We start from the raw sequence: 19,779 nt of genomic DNA on the forward strand, positions 1-19,779 counted from the left end.
GCAATTATTAGCCTGTGCTTATGTTATCTCCTTACATATACCTACGCTCTCTGTCTCTGTAAGATTGGGAATGATTGAGATTTCTCTTGGCACAGCTACCAGAAGACTTACAACTTTCAGACACGTTGCTCACGTCACATTTGCGTTGTCTCTCTCAGTTGGAGGCTGCGCAGTAAAGCAAGAGATCACCGGAAAAGTGCTTCTAATAGCCTTCACCGGTCTCCGTTCAGAGCAACGGGGTCTATTGGTCCATTATATATATGTCTTCACTTGTCTATGCTTCACTGATCTCCGTCCAGAGCAACGGGGTCTGTTGGTCCATTATATAATGTCTATGGAAGAAGCATATGTCAATGAGAAGAACTCCTCTGCTGCAGTTTGATTGGTGGATGAGGCGGAGGGCGGGATAAAAAGAAGAACTCCCCTGCTGCAGTTTGATTGGTGGATGAGGCGGAGGGCGGGATAAGAAGAAGAAGAAGAACTCCCCTGCTGCAGTTTGATTGGTGGATGAGGCGGAGGGCGGGATAAAGCGGCACCTAGGAAGTGAAGCTCAGTTGAAACAGAAATATGTTTACTGTAGTTTTATACCGTTAACTTCCCATCGTTTGCACCACGGGAGTACCGTTAGCTTGACACACGATAGCTAAAACGGAACCGAACATGCAGTCTGTACGAAAACGTCGAGGCAACGATTTACGCACAAACCAAACTAGGTTTGTACACTTAGCTAACATTACAAATAATAACGCCATTGTTGACCTTACCTTTTAGCCGTTTGTTGTCAGTGAAAGCAGAGCCGGTTTAGAAACTACATAAACTTGTCTTAACTTCTAGGCTAATGTTCACGGTATGTTAACGTTAGTTGTTGTCAAGTCGTATAGCTGTTTGTGGTTAGTAAACAGGGTGACTGCTGGAGGTTATGGTTACCTCCCTCTTGTCTGCAGACAGTCTTTTGCCTTTTTTCGCTGCTGGTTCTTGTTTTTTAAAGTCTGGTCCTATTATCACAACGCTGAACCAGCAATGCTGCTGGCTCGCTAATAAAATACATCCATGAACTAGTTGCCTGGGGGCTAAGCACTCTTGCAGCTGATGTTGAAAGGCACCTCACTGCATTTTTATTGTTTTGACAATTAAGTGGGAAAGTGATGCATGCTGGTGCCTGTTGGGGGTGAGTTTGTGGTCAATGAAAGCTGTAAATAGCTGCAGTCTCTTCCTGGGTTGGAAATTAATGGTCTTTTGGGTATGGGTATGCAGTAAGCGAAACACAATTCCAAAAATAGTAGGGTTGTGCTCGATTGAAGAAATTCTTAGTCGACTAACACTCATTCAATTGTATCGACTAATCGATTAGTTGATTTAATTGACGGATCTGTAAATCTGAGTTTCTCCACTAAGAGTCATGCAAAAGCACCAATTTAATTATTGTGTTTACCAGAGATGTGCTCGTGCTTTTCTTGGAAATAAGTCATTCAGCATGAAAAAAAGCATCAAACATGACTAATCGACTAAAGAAATCTAAGTTGACTAAGACCAAAACGACCGATTAGTCGACTAATCGACTAATAGGGAGCAGCCCTAAAAAATAGTTATTAGGCTCACAGGACACAACCCAACACGCACAACAAGGAAACTTAATCCACATATGTATAGAAGCTAACTGTCAAATTAGTAATTATATTAAGGTCTACTAAATCACAAAACAGCTACTCAATTTCATGGCCCATGTTTCTGTTAAATGCTGCATGGATATTTGATTGACAGGAGTGAGGTTTTCCCCGGCAGACACGGAGGAGGTTGACAACTCCATTAGTAATCCATATCTATTTTCCTGGTTGCTGTCCTGTTGCTCTTGCGTGACCTGACAGGCGGGGCTGAAGCACCAAAAGCCAATTCAGCTGCACTCCTGTTGTAGTCCCAGGACATACGCTGAACATAGTGACTGTGTGTGTGTTGACTTCAGCGGTCAACAGGAAATAGCACAGCTGCACAAAACGCACTTCAAGTTGAATAGGTCAACAAATCCACAGCCGCTGGTACAAACATCATCTGACTGTGATTTCAGAGTGCAGGAATAAGAACAAAAAAAACTCCACACAATTGTTACAATGGGAAACATACAGTAATGTAACTGTTAACATAAAAACGTAAGATGGTATTTTTACACTATATTGTGCGATTTCCCCCTCTCTCTCTCTTTTACATATTTTGTCTGTATGTTTTTTATTTTATTTTTTATTAGATATGTACATACCATATTTGAATATACACATGACTATTGCTAAGCAAAATGCTTGTTACCTTTTAAGGAAGGATGTGACTGATGTGGGCTAGCACTTAAAATAGTGATCAAGTAGATCAGTAAAAAGCAGCAAAGGTGTTTAAACCTGAATTTACTGAATTAGTTAACACTATAGTAAACCTTACTTTACTACGGTATTCCCAACATGTCTATTAAATGCTCAACCTCTGTGCTGCCCTTTGCTTTTGTAATGTTGCTTTATTACAGCGACTTACAGTTACTTTAAATGTATGTTGACAGCACTCCTGGTGGTTTGAAGGAACATGTACCACAGCACTTTCACTTTGACCTGTGGTTCTGCCTGACTCTGCAGAACTGGATACTGGACTTTGGAAGGCCTATTGTCATGGTAAGAAAGCTCAATGCACGGTTAATTTCCCTCATGCCGTTTTAATAGTGCAAACAATTATAAAATGGATGGTTGCACCACATCTCATAGAGAAATGAACACCAAATACTTTCTCGGTATCGCATCTATTAGATTATCCTTCCTCTGGAGTGGTTTCCCCTGAACAAGCCCAGTGCTGGAGACTATTTCCACATGGCCTACAATGTCATAACACCATTCCTAATGCTCAAGGTAAGTGTTGACACGACAAAGTACTTTGGTGATTGTGAAAGAGACTAATGCAAAGAATATTCATTACGAGACAATAAAGTTACTCTTACGGTATATCCCAAAAAATGTCATTATGTAATGATGCAATTTATATTTGTTTTAATTTTCTTCTCTATATATCCGTCTGATTAAGCTATATTGTGATTGAACACTTACTTGTCTAATAAAATGGAGTTTAAATTTTAAAAGCAGGCTCACCATGGTAACCACCAGAACAAAACATGGAAACAGTCCACCTACTAACCAATCAACAGACGGGTATAATTCTTGTATACGGGTATATTCTTGAGCAATATAGAAAGTATTTGCAGCACAACCAGTTGCTTCCCACATACAGCAGGAAGCTAGTTCACCCAAGGTGCCAATTATGAATGATATTTTCGGTTGCATATTGATTATGCTGAAAGTCATTACATTTCTAAATGGATTCCTGACAGTGTGATTGGCTTACTATGGGGTACCTTAGCACTCATATTTCATCACTGCAGGGAAAACTGACTACTTAGCCTACACTTTTAGCCTGCTGAAGCCTTTGTATAACATGCAACACTTTGGGCACGCAGACCTTGTTAGTTTTAAACAATCTTTCCTTTATTCAAGCCTTTTTATTTACACAGTTACATCAGGCTAATATGTGGTGTTGTTATGTTGCTTACTTTTAGTTTTAATGTTTGTATAGCTTATTTTCCATTTCTTATATTCCTTGTAATTGTTCATTTTGAGACACAAAAGAACCAAATCTCAGTAACACATTTCCTTCTCAGTCCCATTCTAGACCACTTCATGTGTCGTAAATTCTGATTAGATTAATGATTGTAATTAATTTCCAAACCTAGTCTATAGCACTTTTAGGATTTCATCATTCTCTATTACCCATATAAATCTAAATGATGTTGTGTTTACGTATATTGTTCTATTTTGCTGAATTATTACTTCTTGATTCTGCAGAGAACTACGTTCCCCACGACGCTCAACAATTTTGTCTCTTGATCTGTCAGAGTTGCAAACACTGTCTCTTTCATGTGAATATAATCATTATTAGGGTTGGGCATCGTTTGGATATTAACGATTCTGATTCCAATTCAGATTCTTCCTTTCGATTCCGGTTCTTATCGATTCCAATTCTTGAGTGGTGGAGTTGAAACGGGTCACATGCTTATTTCACAAATAAGAGGAAAGTTTTATTTTGATTCAAAAGTGGGTTTCACTTTGACGGGGCTTTTTCAACGTAAAATAAACTAAATACATATAAACACTAGAGCGCCGCTTACTGTGCTCCAAGACTGCAACACAAAAAGCGCCTGGCCGCTACGGAAACCAAAACTTGTGCGTGTTAAATTTGGAACCCATGATCAGATTTGAAACCAAATCCTCCAAACGATTCCAATAAAGAAACTATTCTGATGGAATCGTAATTTTTGAAACGATTCCAAGTAGGAATCGGTTCTCGATGCCCAACCCTAATCATTATGTAGCTGACTGGACAAACCCAGGGTTAAGCTAGCCGGTTATCCAATATGTTAATGTTTTGTAGGCTGTGAATGAAGCCTACATAACATGTTAAAGTGAAGAGTGTGAAGAGTAAAGCCTACTGGTACTTTAAGTCTAAGCCACCTGCCTAGGTGACCCAGGCCCCTTTTGATTTGGCACAGTTCTCATTAGGAACTAAAATAGCCTCAGTAAAGATTTTGAGCATCTTGACACAAGTAATAAGGGTTAGGGTGACATACCTGCTTTTCCAGGCACATTAGTGAGGTTCTTGCACACAACCACAAAGACCTGAGGATTGATTCCCTAATGTCTGCAGTCTGCCACATCACACCACTGACAAGAGTTGCAGAGCATAGAGAAATGGGCAGAAAACAGGGTGAAATATCTCAAATAAAGCAAGTTACCTGCTTTTCTTAAGGGGTGTATGTTTTTAAACCCAAAGAAGTTACTTGCTATGTATTATGCACTTGCAGTAGAATTTCTAAAGGTGTAACCAGAATCATGAAAAAGCAGTAATGGATTATTTGTTTTAAGATAAAGTTGGTGTCATACAGAATGTGTGTGTTGCTGCTCCATTCAGCTGATTGAGCGCAGTCCCAGGGCGCTCTCTCGCTCAGCAGTCTACCTCTGCATCATCACGTTTGTCATGGGAGCCAGCATCCACCTAGTGGGCGACTCCATTAACCATCGGCTCATCCTGAGTGGCTACCAGCTCCACCTGTCAGTCCGAGAGAACCCCATCATCAAAGACCTCAAACCTGCCTCACTGGTGAGTATCTATTTTGTTTAAGTAAGAGTAAGTTAAAGTTTTATTCCATGATGCAACATGGCATCATGACTTTGCGTAAACATACACGCCACTTTCCTAAAGCCAAATGGCGTGTTATCTGTACACATTTAAAGCTATCTGCGTGTATGTCTACGCTGTATACAGCGGATGTAAACATACACACCATGTAAACATACATGGCGTGTTATTGCGAGAACGTGCCGTGCTATTGCGAGACCAACGTCACATGCGTGTAAAAAAAAAAAAAGGTTGGGTTTAGGAAAAGAACATTGGGGAGGGCTTTATTAAAAAAAAAAAAAAACATGGTTGATAAATGGCACACGCGGGACGCGATCCCGGCTCTCCTCGGTGAAAGTCTTGTGTTTTACCCATCCGGACTTCCGTCCTTTCATACTACTCGCTACGGCGATAATTCAATGGAGGCCAAACAGCGTTCATGAACAGGCTAAAAAGCGATTATGCGTCTTGATAACGCGCCAAAATGGCATACCAATTGGCGTGTCATACATACGCCACTTAATTAGATCAGTCTGCATGATGGGTGTACTGTTAATACTGGAATACGCTGAGAAAAATGTTGTCAGATTTCCTTTTACATATTTTTTTCTTCTGGTGACCATGTCTGGCTAGTGGGTGATAAAACTACAGGTCACTATAAAAATGTTATAGAATCTTATCAATACATTTAGTTTATCACCTATCCTAATGTCAAACAACAACAACCATCTTTTTTTATTGCTTGCCATGACTCGACTCTCCAGAAACAGTTCAGTTACCCCCCCCCCCCCAAAAAAAACAGAGAATAAGAGCTTTTCTTGTCTGACTATGACACGAACTGACAACAAGCCACTCACAACATCAGCAGTGTTACACTTGTTTGATCCAGCAGAATGTATCTCTGTGTAGGAGTGTGTAGTCTATTTTTTTTCTCTCTGCTCTGTCATTGCTATCAAACTTTTTTTTCTTTGTTGTCATCATGATTCCCGTACTAAAGGCGGAGCATCATACTTTTGAAATAGTGTGGTTGTCAACAATATATTATATGTTGTTGTATGACAGCGGGGCAGGATAGAAGGAGGCATGACTATAACAGTATATAGGTTAACTAATGTATGTTGGTTTCATGTTAAGAATAGCACTGGCTTGATTTGACTCAAAGCTCCGAAGGTTAATGTCTTGTTGTATATCTCTACTGCCTCCTGGAACAGCCAATAGTCACTCTGGTTAATGTGAGAAATCAGGTTAAAGTCAGAAACTATAAAACAAATATACAAATATGTAGATGTACTGCAATGATTACTCTAAATCCAACATTTACAAGTTGTTGTTGAACCGGATTCCCTACTCCAATACATTTGGACCAAGACATTTATTTTAAGCGTATTAAAAGTGGGTGTTGTATAAGAAACCTGTTTAGGGACAAGTTACACTGAAGTCGGAAGACATTTTCTTTGTTTTGTTTCTGTTCGGAGCATTTTGACTGACAGCTCAGCGAGAGTACAGGTACTGCAGTGAGAGCACACAGTTTTTGTTTATGTAGTTTTTGTGTGCGACTTTTATCCTGCTGTGAAAACTGATGTATGTGGACTTATTTTAGTCCAAGGTGAGTATTATGCAGACCTTGTATTTTGTGTATTATTAAATAAATAATAAAACTGCATGAAGAGGTCCTAAGGGGCATTGATTCAAATGTCAAGTGTTGGAATGAATTGATTAGCGCATTTACCATTCATTGAGGATTCACCTCAGAGGAAGCAATACAAGTGTTTATATTATCGCACACATAGCTTTTTACAATGAAAACTACTGTAGCTGTAGATGGATTTATTTACAAATAAAAAAGCAGTTGAGATGGATTAATGTTGTGAAGCAGATCTGTGCTGTTAACTGTAGAAGGGTGGTGTTTGTTGTGTTGTTGATGGTAGTGGTGAAGAGCGCTGTCTAACAATTTGGTCAACTGTTTAACTGGGTTGAGATATGGCAACTGTGAAGGCAGTATTAGATGATTCACATCATATCCATACTTAATACAGGACCCCTTCATGTCCTGTATGGAAGCATCTCCATTTGTTGTGTTGTGCGGATTATTTCCACCTGTCTTTAGATGTGATTTCTACTTAATTGCCATAATAAAGTGTAAATGGTACCAGAACAGTAGGGGGCACTGTTGCATAAGGCAGTGGGGAGGACCACAGTACTTTTCCCACAAACGCAGAATAACATACAGTATATTGTGCCATTGAAACATACCTGTTAATGTTGTTAGGAGTTTCTAGTAACATTTCATTTCTTTTTGTCCTTCCTTTACAGATTGACTCCTTTGAGCTGCTGTATTATTATGATGAACAGCTGGGACACCTAATGTGGTATGTCTTTATGATAAATGACAAAGTGTTGTACATACGTATGTTGTGCTGGGAAATGACAGGACTGTTGCAGAATAATGAATGTTGTGTCTTTTGAAAATACATGAATGCAAGAAACCAATTAAGATTTAGAGAATTTGAATCATAAGATGGAAGTCTGGCTATTTTCCATCCCTAAATACAAATCAGATTTCAGGATGAGCCGATTGAGCAGGCCGTAGGGACAGTTTACACTAGCTATGTGAAGCTGAGAGTACTGCTGACTGGAAAATGAATCCCACAGCATGCAGGAAAAGAGGGGCAGAACTGAGACATTTTGTCTAATAAAAAAAAACTGGATTTGAATTGGGGAAAAAAAAACAATTTGAAAAATTTGGTGAAATGGGGTTTCAATATGAGCAGTAAGGGGAAGAGGTATAGCTCTCCCTCTCTTTTACTTGCACGGCCCTTAAGTTTTATGGCTCAATCAATCAAGATGATACAGTGTTCAAGACACGTAACCACAATGTTTCCGGTTTAATGTGCAGGGACCTTTGTCGCATGTCATATTCCGCTCTCCCTTCATTTCCTCTGTCTCAGCTATTCAACAAAGGCAAAAATGCTCCCAAAATAATCTTTTGAATTAGAATTGCACATTTTACTGAGACCTTTATTGGTTAGCGACAGTGGAGCGATGATGGGAAATGAAGGGAGTGAAAGAGATGAGGAACGACACGCAACAAAGGCCCCCGGTCGAATGTGAACCTGGGAGGCCTCCCCCGATATTTTTTTCTTTTTTTTTAATATGAACACATGAATTGATAAGGATCCCTTTGACTGTGTTTTTTAAATTGTGACCAAGATAGGTATTGATATTTTATAGTAATCAGACCTGTTCTAAAGGATACTGGTATAAATTAAGCAATGCTGTCTGTGTGCATCAGGCCTCAGCCCCTCAAGGGCTACGTTTGAGTCACCTTTCATTCGCTGGGTTGATTAGTTTACTGACAGAATTTGATTGACAAATTACCATGAATAACACAGTTAATTATTAATTATTCTTCCAAATGTTCAATTTGAAAAAACTGATATCAGTAGAACCTTTGTTTTCTGACCAAACCAAGTCATGACACTGAGTTAAGTTGTCTTTGAAAAGGAAAAATGTTAAATGTTTTTGGCTCAGCTGTTGCCCAGCCAGGTTTGCATCATCCTTACGAAGAAAAACTTCAATCTAATTGGGATCAGTCCACTGTACATTTTCTGCTTTCGTTGGATTCTAGGTATATTCCTTTCTTCATCATTCTGTACATCTATTTCACCGGCTGCTTCACCAAGGCCAAAGAACAGAACAAGATTCCCGTCTCTGGTTGGCTGTTGCTGGGACCCAGCGCAGTCTATTATTGGTCAGTCGCCTTCTTTCGTATTTGAAATCCTTCTGTGTAGAGCTGGGCAATATATTGATATTATATCGATATCGTGATATGAGACTAGATATCGTCTTAGATTTGGGATATTGTAATATCGTAATATTGTAATATGGCATAAGTGTTGTCTTTTACTGGTTTTAAATGCTGCATTACAGTAAAGTGATGTCATTTTCTGAACTTACCAGACTGTTCTAGCTGTTCTATTATTTGCCTTTACCCACTTAGTCATTATATCCACATTACTGATGATTATTTATCAAAAATCTCATTGTGTAAATATTTTGTGAAAGCACCAATAGTCAAAACTACAATATCATTGCGGTATCGATATCGTGGTATTTGGTCAAAAAGATCGTGATATTTGATTTTTCTCCGTATCGCCCAGCCCTACTTCTGTGCATGTTGTCCATGAATAAAAAATGTCTTAACAGCAAACCTTTGCAGTAGCCTGAATGATATGAAATTGTAAAGGAATAGGGAAATCTGGCCATGGTCTTTAGTAAACATGCATTCCCTTGTCCATGAGCGCTTTATACTCTATGTAAGGATTTCAATTCAGTTTTGTAATCCAAGATAGCGAATGGAGGTCAGTTGCATCCTGACCTCCATTCATACTCTGTCCTCCAAGTATAACCACTGTCCTCCAAGCAACAGTAGCAACACTCAGTGAGATGATGAAAAGAGTAACAGGATATCTTTGGCATGAATAAATACAATAAATATGGGGCATGTAGACAGGCCATTTCCTTTTGTCAGATGATCGACAGTAAAGCGAGTGTAATGTTCACAAATACGTTGTTTACAAAAGGTGCCTTTACATAATGACAAAACAGAAAGTTTCACAAAACCAATTTCGCCATGTTCACTGACTGGAACAATTTTAGTGTTTTTTGGAAACTATTTTATATGCAACCAAATGAATACCACCATGTGGTTTCTTTTGTAGGGATGGACACAAGCTCTGTTATTTCCATCTTCACTCAGTGCAGAAATTCAAATCGACGCTGCTCTCCTTAAAAATTGAATAATAAATAAATAAAATTGAAATTCAACTGCTAATGTAATAAGTGAAGTGAACATTTTCAATGTACAACAGCTGTTTTCTAAAACAATAAACGGCAGCATTGTGTGTTTATTGCAACAGTTTCATTTGTAATTTAAAGTTAGCATTTCTCTCTGAATTCATGACATGTCTTGCTTCATTTTTATCCAGGTACTTGGTCACTGAAGGACAAATCACTGAACTTTTCCTCCTCACCTTCCTTGCCATGGTTGTCATGGTGATACATCAACAACGTAAAGGCCTCAGCCCAGACAGCAATGGCCTGTTCCTGTTCTGTAGTTTCAGTGTTACTGTGCTCCTGGTGGCACTGTGGGTGGTCTATCTGTGGAACGACCCGGTGCTACGCAACAAGTACCCCGGACTCATTTATGTGCCAGAACCCTGGTCCTACTACACCTTACATATCAAGAAGAACCACTGAATTACATCTGTCCAGGTCTGTATATACCTCTGTGTTTCAAGAAAGAAATAGCTTTGAATCAGAAGCCACTTCAGTTTGTATGAACTGACTAATGCATTTGTCTTTTTTTCTTCAGCAGATTTGCTGAGACAGAGGCAGTGGCTGCACTCGATGAAGGTTGTTCATGTCCACCGACCTCACTGTTAAACACAAGGTTCTGCTGGCTTCAGCCATATGTATTCAGAAGGGGATTTGTCTCCTCTGTCTATTTCTATATTGATACACACACAGACTTTAACAGGTTGGAATTGTTATGTTTGGTCTGTATTTACACATGCAATCAGATAAAACCAGGACAGGGATTACCCCGCAAAATAAAAAGGGGGACCCCCCCCACACACATTTCCCCAACCCATGTTACCCAGAAACCCCCCCAGGTTTGCTGTATGTTATTTAAATTTTTAATGTGCCATAGTAATGCATATTACTAAACAATTTTCTTTAATTAAAAGGTGCAGTAAGCGATGCTGTGCAAAGATTTTTGATATTTGAACTCAACTGCCAAACAAATACACCCCTTCCCCCCCTGAATTTGACAAAAAGTGTATTGGATTAACATTGCTTACTATACAGTACCTTTGATAAAATTACCACAAAGATCTACACTTAGATAGTCTCGCTTTGCCAGACTTTCCTCCACCGCGGCGCTGTGGAGGAGGGTCTGGCTAGTCCACACAGCATTCCTGGATGGGAGGAAAATATGATCTGGTTTATTGGCATTTCTTTAATCCAATCACAATTGTCTTGGGCGGTGCTAGGCACCGGGAAAAGCTGCAGTGCCGCTGAAAAATAGCCTCTGTAGGGAACTTGTTTTGTTGGAACGTGTATGTTCAAAGGTTGTTTTAGTCGTAAAACAGAAAACTCAGATTGGACAGACAGTCTAGCTCGCTGTCTGGATTTACCCTGCAGAGATCTGAGGAGCAGTTAACCACAGTCCTCATAAATCCACCAGAGTTTAAAATGCCAACACAAAGAAAGCAGAAGGTAACGGACATCTGGCCTAAATGAGTGAAATCCGGTGGAATTTCCGTCAGCAACGGAGCAATCCCGGAAGTGGAACGTCAACGATATAGACTAACACTCAGACAACCTGGGGCCTGGGCCAGGGTTTGGTTCCCTAAGCAGTTTTGCTCCTTTTGCTCACTTTGCAACTTTGGTAGTCCAGCCTTAAGTAAAAACACAGACCAGCAGCCAGCAGCAACTGTTCTTACCATTTGACAAAAAAAAAAAAATCAGTTACACCAACTGTCTCTTAACCAGCTAAGCGAATGACAAAGTTGACCTTTTATGAACAAACTCAAGGTGAGTATAAGTACGCTACATTCTAAAAAATATAAAGAAAGTCTTACCTTGCTTAAGCTCATCTAAGAATTCAATCAATTGATGACGGAATACTGTGAAGTTGATCTTAAACAACTCAGAAGAAACAAGTGTCAGATTGTTCAATTCAGTTACAGGTTCTCCTTTCTGGTTTTCAAGAAAGAAAAGAAGAAGAAACAAATATGAATAAATTTAAGTAACAAACTACTTTCAAGCGAGATGCACAAACTTCAATTACAAGATATAGAAGAGGATTTGAAGAACATTTAAAGAACAAAACCTTGAAAGTAGTAAAAACAACACCAAAAAATAAAATAATCAATACAAAGCCAAAAGATTTTACACAAAAAAACAAAAAGACTTAAAAGAGAATGTTAAAAAATGTACCACGGCTGATGGTGACAAGACTGCAGTATTACTGTCTGTAAACAACAGGGTCTGTTGGTTAGTCAGAAAGGCAAATGTGTAAAAACAAGATTCAATAGCAGAATACTAAATAGAAGACCGTTTTAAAGCTACAACTTGTATAACAAATATTACATTCTCTCAGGTATTAAAGGTTTCAGACTTTGACAGGTTTAGGTGAAATGTTTGTTATCAAATTAGATGCAATGAGAGCTGTACATTTCCATATGTGGTCCTAGTACTATTAGAACCCAGCCTGACTGCCAACATGCACTCAGTGACAACATACTGTTCTTTATTGCATTGTTTTTGACGTGTGTAAGGAATGTACAATATTACAGTGTCACCATGAAAACATGTCTATTGTACAGATTTTACATTATTCAAAAGGTCAAGAAAACAAGAGCATGTTACTTTTAAGACACAAATGAAAACATTTTTTTGTGAAAATAGAAAAATTGTTACTTTGCTGATTTAAATTTTTTTTTACATATTGCGTTATTGTTCTAAATGAAAATGTGTAATTGTTACTGTTTTATACAGCATTGTTCCTTTGCTTAAGATCACTTTGTTGCTGGTAAACTACTACTGTTCAGTTACTGGTTCCTCACTGGTTTGAGTTTACGTATGTTTATCTTAATTAAAATGTTGAAATAGACTTGTACTTGCTGGTTATTACTCACATTTTTCTTTTCACTCACCTATTTGGACCCTGAATGTGCTTTAAATCAAGCTAAAAGGGTTTAAATCTTAGTATTTATGTGGTTACAAACTTTATTCTGTTACACTGTAGTATTGGTGACTGGTAATAATTAGTCTATTTTTTTATTGGAGTGGTGGGGTGGAAAGGGAAAGGACAATGCAGCACTGTGGATCTGGTATTTGGTTTCCACAGCAACCCATATTAAATTACGTAGAGGCTTACAGGTGGTGGACTTTAAACAGAGGCGGAGGGACAGGTGACGCAGACCACAGGGAACTCTCTTCTTCCTGGAAAGAAACCAAGCAACTGCAAAAATGGTAAGAGCAAGAAATTCTTTCCATTAAGCCTTTTTTATGTATATTCTAATGTAAATGTTTTGTGTGTACTTACCTGCCAATTGACACCCTACTATTGTCACCTTGCAGGCTAAATTCTTCACACCAGTTCAAATCAATGGTAAGAGTATTCCACAGCACCGCATGTTGTTTTCCATCTATAACCATTATTTAAAGTGTTGATGTTTGAAATGTTCTACTTGCCAGTCTGTCTTGTCCATAAGTACTATACATTTATCTTTTTTATAAACAATACATGTTAGGTTGCTTGTAAGGACGCACATAAGGAACTAAGGCCGAATTTGTTCAGTCTTATTAGTTCCTGTTAAGTAATGCCAATGTATTTCTTATCTAACCTGCTGTTGTATGAAGGATAACGCTATGCTAAAAATGTCCCTTACTAAATAATACAATGAAATGTTCTATGCTGATGTAATCCAATACTTTTTTCTACTTCCCTGGCAGAGTTGAAGGAGTGCTTCTCCCTGTATGACAAGAAGCAAAAGGGCAAGATAGTTGCCAAAGACCTGATCACAGTTATGCGCTGCCTGGGTACAAGCCCCACGTTTGGTGAAATTGAAAGACATCTGCAAGTTCACAAAATCGGTAAAGTACAACATACAGTTTTTTACGATTGCTATGACAATTTTTTTTAAACTTTTAACAACTTTCCTAAACTCTTAACGCAGTTAGCACAACATCTGTCTGTGTAGGCTATACAATTAACAAATTTCTTGTTGCTTTGACACAAATTGCATACGGTTAACACAAATTTAAAATGCTTGAACATCTTTTACAAACGAGCTCAACCAAGATCAAAACAATGGATATGTACTGCCAAATTCACAAATGCTTTCACACTGTATGTCAGAACATATAACATCATGTTCTAAACCTAACTTATAGGCTAAAGTGAACAGCTGTTCACAAATAAACACAAATAGATCTCCTGCATTTTATTCCATTGCTACTGAGAAACAGCTGATTGAAGCTATGCAAATAGATCAATCACAGCTGATTCCCATCTAGGAAACACACTCAGGTGTTGAGGTTCTTTCAATCGCATGACCATATGTTACGCAGTACATACAGTAAAAGAGGACCTATTTGGGCTGATTTTGTGTGGAAAAGGAACAATAAAAATGAACACAAAGAAAGTAAGAAAAATTTCTGCACGAGGGAAAGGAAGACGAATACCAGGACAATTCTGTCTCTGTCTTTTTTCATAAACCGTACATTCTATATAGCTACTCTGAGATGGGTCATTCATTTTTTGTATTGAATTTCGGCAGCAAAAGAAACAAAATGCATACATTTACTAAACCCAACAAAACAAAAATGCAGAGAGGCTTCAAGAGAAACTGCAGTGTAAAACACAATCTATGATCAATACAATCACTATTGTCTATTGTATAAGGGCAGACCTGACATAAAATAATGCAGTAATTCCATCTGATGTTAGTGTTTTGTATGACATTGTGCTATGATTGACTAAATGTTCCTCTTGGAAGAGAACATGTGTTGTTAAAAGTATTGAAAAAATTGTCACAGCGATCGTAAAAAACTGTAATCTAATTTGTTTGAGGCAGGGCTGTAGTCAAGACCACCTTTGTCGAGTCCAAGACAAGTCCAAGACTAGGACTAGTCAAGACCGAGTCCAAAGAGGTTCGAGTCAGAGTCAAGACTGAGTCCAGGACAGAAAAAAAGTCTTATGCATGACAGTATCAAGACAATCATTTTGGGTTATTATTTGTTGATCTAAAAGCAAAAACAGTGTCACAACACCCAGGATTTGTAAGTATAGCCATTCCCCTTGATATCATATAATCTAAAGAAAACAGAATGACATATGGTGATACCTCATAATAGCAGTGTTAGAACTGATACAAACACCAATTCACTACTATTACCACGGCTAAGTACTAGTACTCAGCATTTGAGCAACTAAATGACAATATAGCTTCACTCCAGATGTAGTGTAGAAAAGAAGTGACCAGTTTCTCCTATTTAGCTCAAAATGTGTCTAGATACATATAATAAATATGGTAAAAACTCCAAACCAAAACATATTTTTCCCAATCATTAGTTCCAATATTTCTATCCCCAAGTGGCCCTTACAGTCAATTTTAATGCACATTTAAATAGAATTCCTGTCCAAACTTGCCAACTCGTTGTTAATCTTTCAATATAATTTGACACAGACCTAATATGTGTACTACATTCACGTTTAGAAAAGACAGGTGAGCTGGACTTCTCTACGTTTCTGATGATGATGCACAGACAGATGCAACAGGAAGACCCCAAGACGGAAATCCTGGAGGCCTTGAGGATGACGGACAAACAGAAGAAAGGATACATCCAGGCATCTGAGCTCCGGGCCAAGCTCACCATGTTGGGAGAGAAACTAACAAACAAAGAAGGTAAAATGAACACTGATTCTGATATATGAGCAACCCCAAGATTGAAAGACTAGAGGAGGCTGCTAAGTTGCTATGTTTATACGGAGCTATAGCAAACAATTGTAAAGCCTGCTTTTTAATCAATATAAGGTACAGTATTCTATAATCTACGTGAACACAGTACAGCATTCTATAATCTACGTGAACACAGTTAGAGTGCAGTCTTTAAATGTTTGGACAATTTATTTGGCTCTGTATTACAACACACTGGACTTTAAATCAAACTGTGGAGGTTAAATGTGAAGGTATTAACCCCAACAACCAATGAACCATGTTGATTTTGTAGCATTTTTTATACACTTCCCTAAGTACAAGGTGCTAAGAGAGCTACACTGTTCTCCAATACGAACGTGAACATCCGAAAATACCCTTAAACTTTGAATGTCAGAGTCATTGTTTCATTTAAAATCTGTTCGCTGAAGGAGCGCCAAAACAACGAACATATATTTGTCCGAATACTTTATGACTGCAGTGAATGTCAAACTTCCAGGGCTAAAAACTGGAATTTGTATTAGTGAAGACTATAACTTATGTGTGTACCCATGAGATGACAAAAATCAATACATATTTCAGTTAAAAGAATGGCTTATAGTGTGGCCTGCCTCTCCCGCTCTCCCCCTGCTCGTCTGACAAAGTCTTTTCCTTTCATGTCTCACATTTACTACATCTAACTTTCATACTGTACGGTATGCCCCACAAAGACAACAATCCTCTGTAACTGACTACAGCAGGTCTGGCTTTAGACTTCAGCTCAGTATCTCCCTGGGAATTGCAAGCTGCTTCCTTAAATCCACTACAAGTTGCCCTATGCATAGCTGTCCTAAGACCTGTCTGTGTAATACAGCTTTCCTCTGGATATTTCCTCCATTTCCTATAAACCCAACATTACTTTCTTCTTTTTTTCTGCTGTGTAGCTGATTGTATCTCCAGGTGCATCCTCTTGAATACTCACTTAAAATGCTGCCAGGCTGTGGTGGAAAGCTGTAGTCAAACATGAAAATATGCTCTAAATTTGTAATTCTACAGCTAAAGTTAAAGCCCTGGAGAAATGTATTTTCTTGATATATGATGATTCAAGAACAGCAGTCAATGGGCCTAATTCACCAATATCTCCCTAAGTTTTTTCTTACATTTTTTCTTAATAAGACTCTAAGAAAAGCCGACGTCTGATTCATGATGTTTTCTTAAACAGCAGAACCATTGCTCCTATCTAGCATAGGTCACAGCACACAAGAGAAATATTTAAAAAAAAGACGTGGTAAAGACTGTGGAGGCCTCGACTCCAAAAGAAAGAAAAACTTTAGTAATTCTGAAGTGGAGGTACTGCTGCAAGAATTTAGCGAAAAACAAGACATATTTAGTAGCGTCAGCAGTGCATACCAAGCAGCAAATAAAACCGATGCGTGGAATGCATGTTACTCATGCAGTGAACGCTGTATCCGGAGAAGGGCGCAGAACCGATGAAGTAAAAAAATAAATGGTTTGATCTGAAATCTGTGGCAAAATAAAAATATTTCTAAACATAGAAGACAGATGCTGGTCACCGCAGCAGCAGTAAACACGCCATTGTGTGGTGTAGTCCAAGCCTGCAGAAATATGCATACTTTGGGCGTATAAATAGCGTGATCAATCACTTATTGGATGGCAAGGTTCCCGGTTAACATTAGCCGCTTTCTGATCAGAGGGATTTAACGTTCCTATAACCCTTTTTTTCTCGTGTTCCGACTGGACCAATTTGGGGATTATTAAGTTCCTCTGACTGCAGTTCCTGTAACTCTTTCAGCTCCTACTACAGGGCAGGGTCTTTTCCCTTTTCCACATAGGAACCCTTAGTGACCTAGCACCGTCTGAAACACAAACCGTACATATTCTTCGCTGTCTGTTGCAATTCGCCCACGTATGCTAACTCACAAGACAAACATCACACATTCAACCAGCTAATTGTTAATGCTAGTTAAACTTACCCGTTGTTTTGTTTGCCTGTTGCGCTCTGCTCTTCTGTCTTCTTCCATCATATTAATTAGGATCATATTACGCTGGAGCCTTCGTCTTCTGTGTTTCTCTAAGTCTTTAAACGCCGCCGTTTGAACTACGTTTATTCTTTATTGTAGCGCTAAAGTCAAGTGACGACGCTATAAAGACCGTGGCCGTGCTTGCGTCACTCCCTTACCCCTCCTACCAGTTCCTATGGCCACTTGGCCAGTGCGAATGCAAATGGAAAAACCGGTAATGGAAAAGCAAGACAAGTTTATTTATATAGGCCTAGAACTTTGAATTCACAATAGGAATTCAAAGTGCTTTACAAATTAGCAGAAGTGTAATTGTAGTGTGTATTAATTAAAACATACAAACCTATAATTATGTGTAAAAATAAATAGTTACAAAATTATAAAGGAGATACATATTAGATTTTAAATTAGAACTGAGGTAAATGGGTTTTACTACTTATTTTGCTCAAACATGTCAGCTCTAAATAGTGCGTAAGAGTGCTCTTGAGTGTGCGTAGATTCTGTTCTTACCTAAGAACAAAATTCCAAATAAGAAAAGATTGGTGAATGCCAGAGTCTTTGTGAAAACTGTGTAAGTGGGGTATAAGAACAAATTTCTTCATAAGAACGTTTGGTGAATGAGGCCCAATCTTTGTTTAGTGTTTTTGTTCACTCAGTTTCTCCCCACGTTTTTTTTATTTCACTGTAACTTCAGGACCCAGTGGATTCTGTACTTCTCCGACATGTCAACATTGACATTTCATTTAATATATAAAATGAAAACGTTTTTGAAGTGAAGAGTTTGACTCCTGCAGCGACGCTGATATCCAGTTAAGTGTCTGTGGTTGATTTTAAAGCCATTTGTTATTTTAAAAGCCCGAGCTCTGTCATTCATACGGTTACTGGCTTTAAAGCATAGTCAAGATTGAGTTCAAAGTACTGTCAGTGTACTGCCTCTGGATGGGTGCTGTGTGTGTAAAGCACAGCAGGGAGACTTTCATGAAGTTGTTGGATACCCAAACTATTAACAGTATAGTGATGCCAGCAGTGATGAATTGCAATCTAAATGAATTGAAATGAGATGGGAAATACATTTATAGGATATATCATACTTTCAATGTAAGGGAGGCTTAACCTGACTCTCAAAAAGCACAGAATGACCAACGGCCAAATGTACTTAATGGAAAAAGTTTTTCATGTGAATACATTATTTAATTTGCTACATTAGAAACATTTCGGAGCTTTTATATTGAGTAGAGATCACCAGTAATGAGGTGAAACATTTCAGCTTTTGCTCAAGAATAACAGGAATAACAAAACCCACTCACAGTCTGGCTCAGCACACTTGTTGGCTGCTCTGATCTTTGAAGGAGTTGTCAGACAGTCAAAAACTCCCACAGGCAAAGTTTCTAACCCTGGAGGAGTTCCGAATAATAGTAGCAGACAAATGAGTTTTCAGGCAGCGCTCTTTCTTATCAATCCCACTTACAAAGCTGTTTTTGTCCGTCTTCTTTGTCTAGTGGATGATCTCTTCAAAGAGGCAAATGTCAAGTCAGACGGGACTATCAACTACGAAGAGTTCACCCAGATGGTGACGCTACCACCTGTGGATTATTGATTTTTCATCCATGTTGGGGTACTGGCTTTACATACACTGAACTTCAGAAATCACAAACTGTATTAAATCTACGTGATGTTGGCAGACTATTCTCTGAGTTTTAAATTAAATGCAGAACCTGTTCCCATAGCTTTCCTCTATGACTGCACATTGTGAAGCGCTGTCATTATACCGTATTGTAATGAACACTATATGATTTTGCATGTTATTCTTTAACGGGATCACACTTGAAAAGCAAGACATTTTTCGTCAAGCCTGACCCCTCCACCCAAACAAATGTAATGTCCAGTTTGACATTTTGTGTATGTATTTCTGCATGCGATATATTAAATCTATAAAAAAGTAGTTTCTCTTCATGTGGCCCTGTCAACTTTCCACACATCAGTATCAAATTGCATTCTCTTCCTACACTTGTGTTGATAAAAGCTGTGTTTGAAATGTATTTTAAATCCTCATC

At 38.5% G+C, this 19,779-nt stretch overlaps 2 protein-coding genes across 3 annotated transcripts; both read left to right on the top strand.

Moving 5' to 3' along the window:
* Window positions 1-502: 502 nt before the first annotated feature.
* cln6a (CLN6 transmembrane ER protein a) lies at window positions 503-11,401 on the top strand. Of its 2 annotated transcripts, none has more exons than XM_039794735.1 (8): window positions 503-713; window positions 2,540-2,648; window positions 2,781-2,879; window positions 4,990-5,178; window positions 7,510-7,565; window positions 8,825-8,947; window positions 10,185-10,470; window positions 10,571-11,401. In XM_039794735.1, the coding sequence occupies exons 1-7, from the start codon at window positions 661-663 to the stop codon at window positions 10,453-10,455; spliced, it is 900 nt and encodes a 299-aa protein (XP_039650669.1). In that variant the 5' UTR covers window positions 503-660; the 3' UTR covers window positions 10,456-10,470; window positions 10,571-11,401. The 2 variants fall into 2 exon arrangements, with proteins under 2 accessions (XP_039650669.1, XP_039650668.1); XM_039794734.1 differs by having other exon boundaries at window positions 504-713; window positions 10,574-11,401.
* Window positions 11,402-11,444: 43 nt separating this feature from the next.
* On the top strand, window positions 11,445-19,668 carry calml4a (calmodulin-like 4a). Its single transcript, XM_039794736.1, has 6 exons — window positions 11,445-11,796; window positions 13,147-13,239; window positions 13,348-13,378; window positions 13,723-13,863; window positions 15,489-15,677; window positions 19,225-19,668. The coding sequence occupies exons 2-6, from the start codon at window positions 13,237-13,239 to the stop codon at window positions 19,320-19,322; spliced, it is 462 nt and encodes a 153-aa protein (XP_039650670.1). The 5' UTR covers window positions 11,445-11,796; window positions 13,147-13,236; the 3' UTR covers window positions 19,323-19,668.
* The last annotated feature ends 111 nt before the right edge of the window (window positions 19,669-19,779 follow it).

Source organism: Perca fluviatilis, chromosome 3 (genome assembly GCF_010015445.1).
Source record: "Perca fluviatilis chromosome 3, GENO_Pfluv_1.0, whole genome shotgun sequence".
NCBI lineage: Eukaryota > Metazoa > Chordata > Actinopteri > Perciformes > Percidae > Perca > Perca fluviatilis.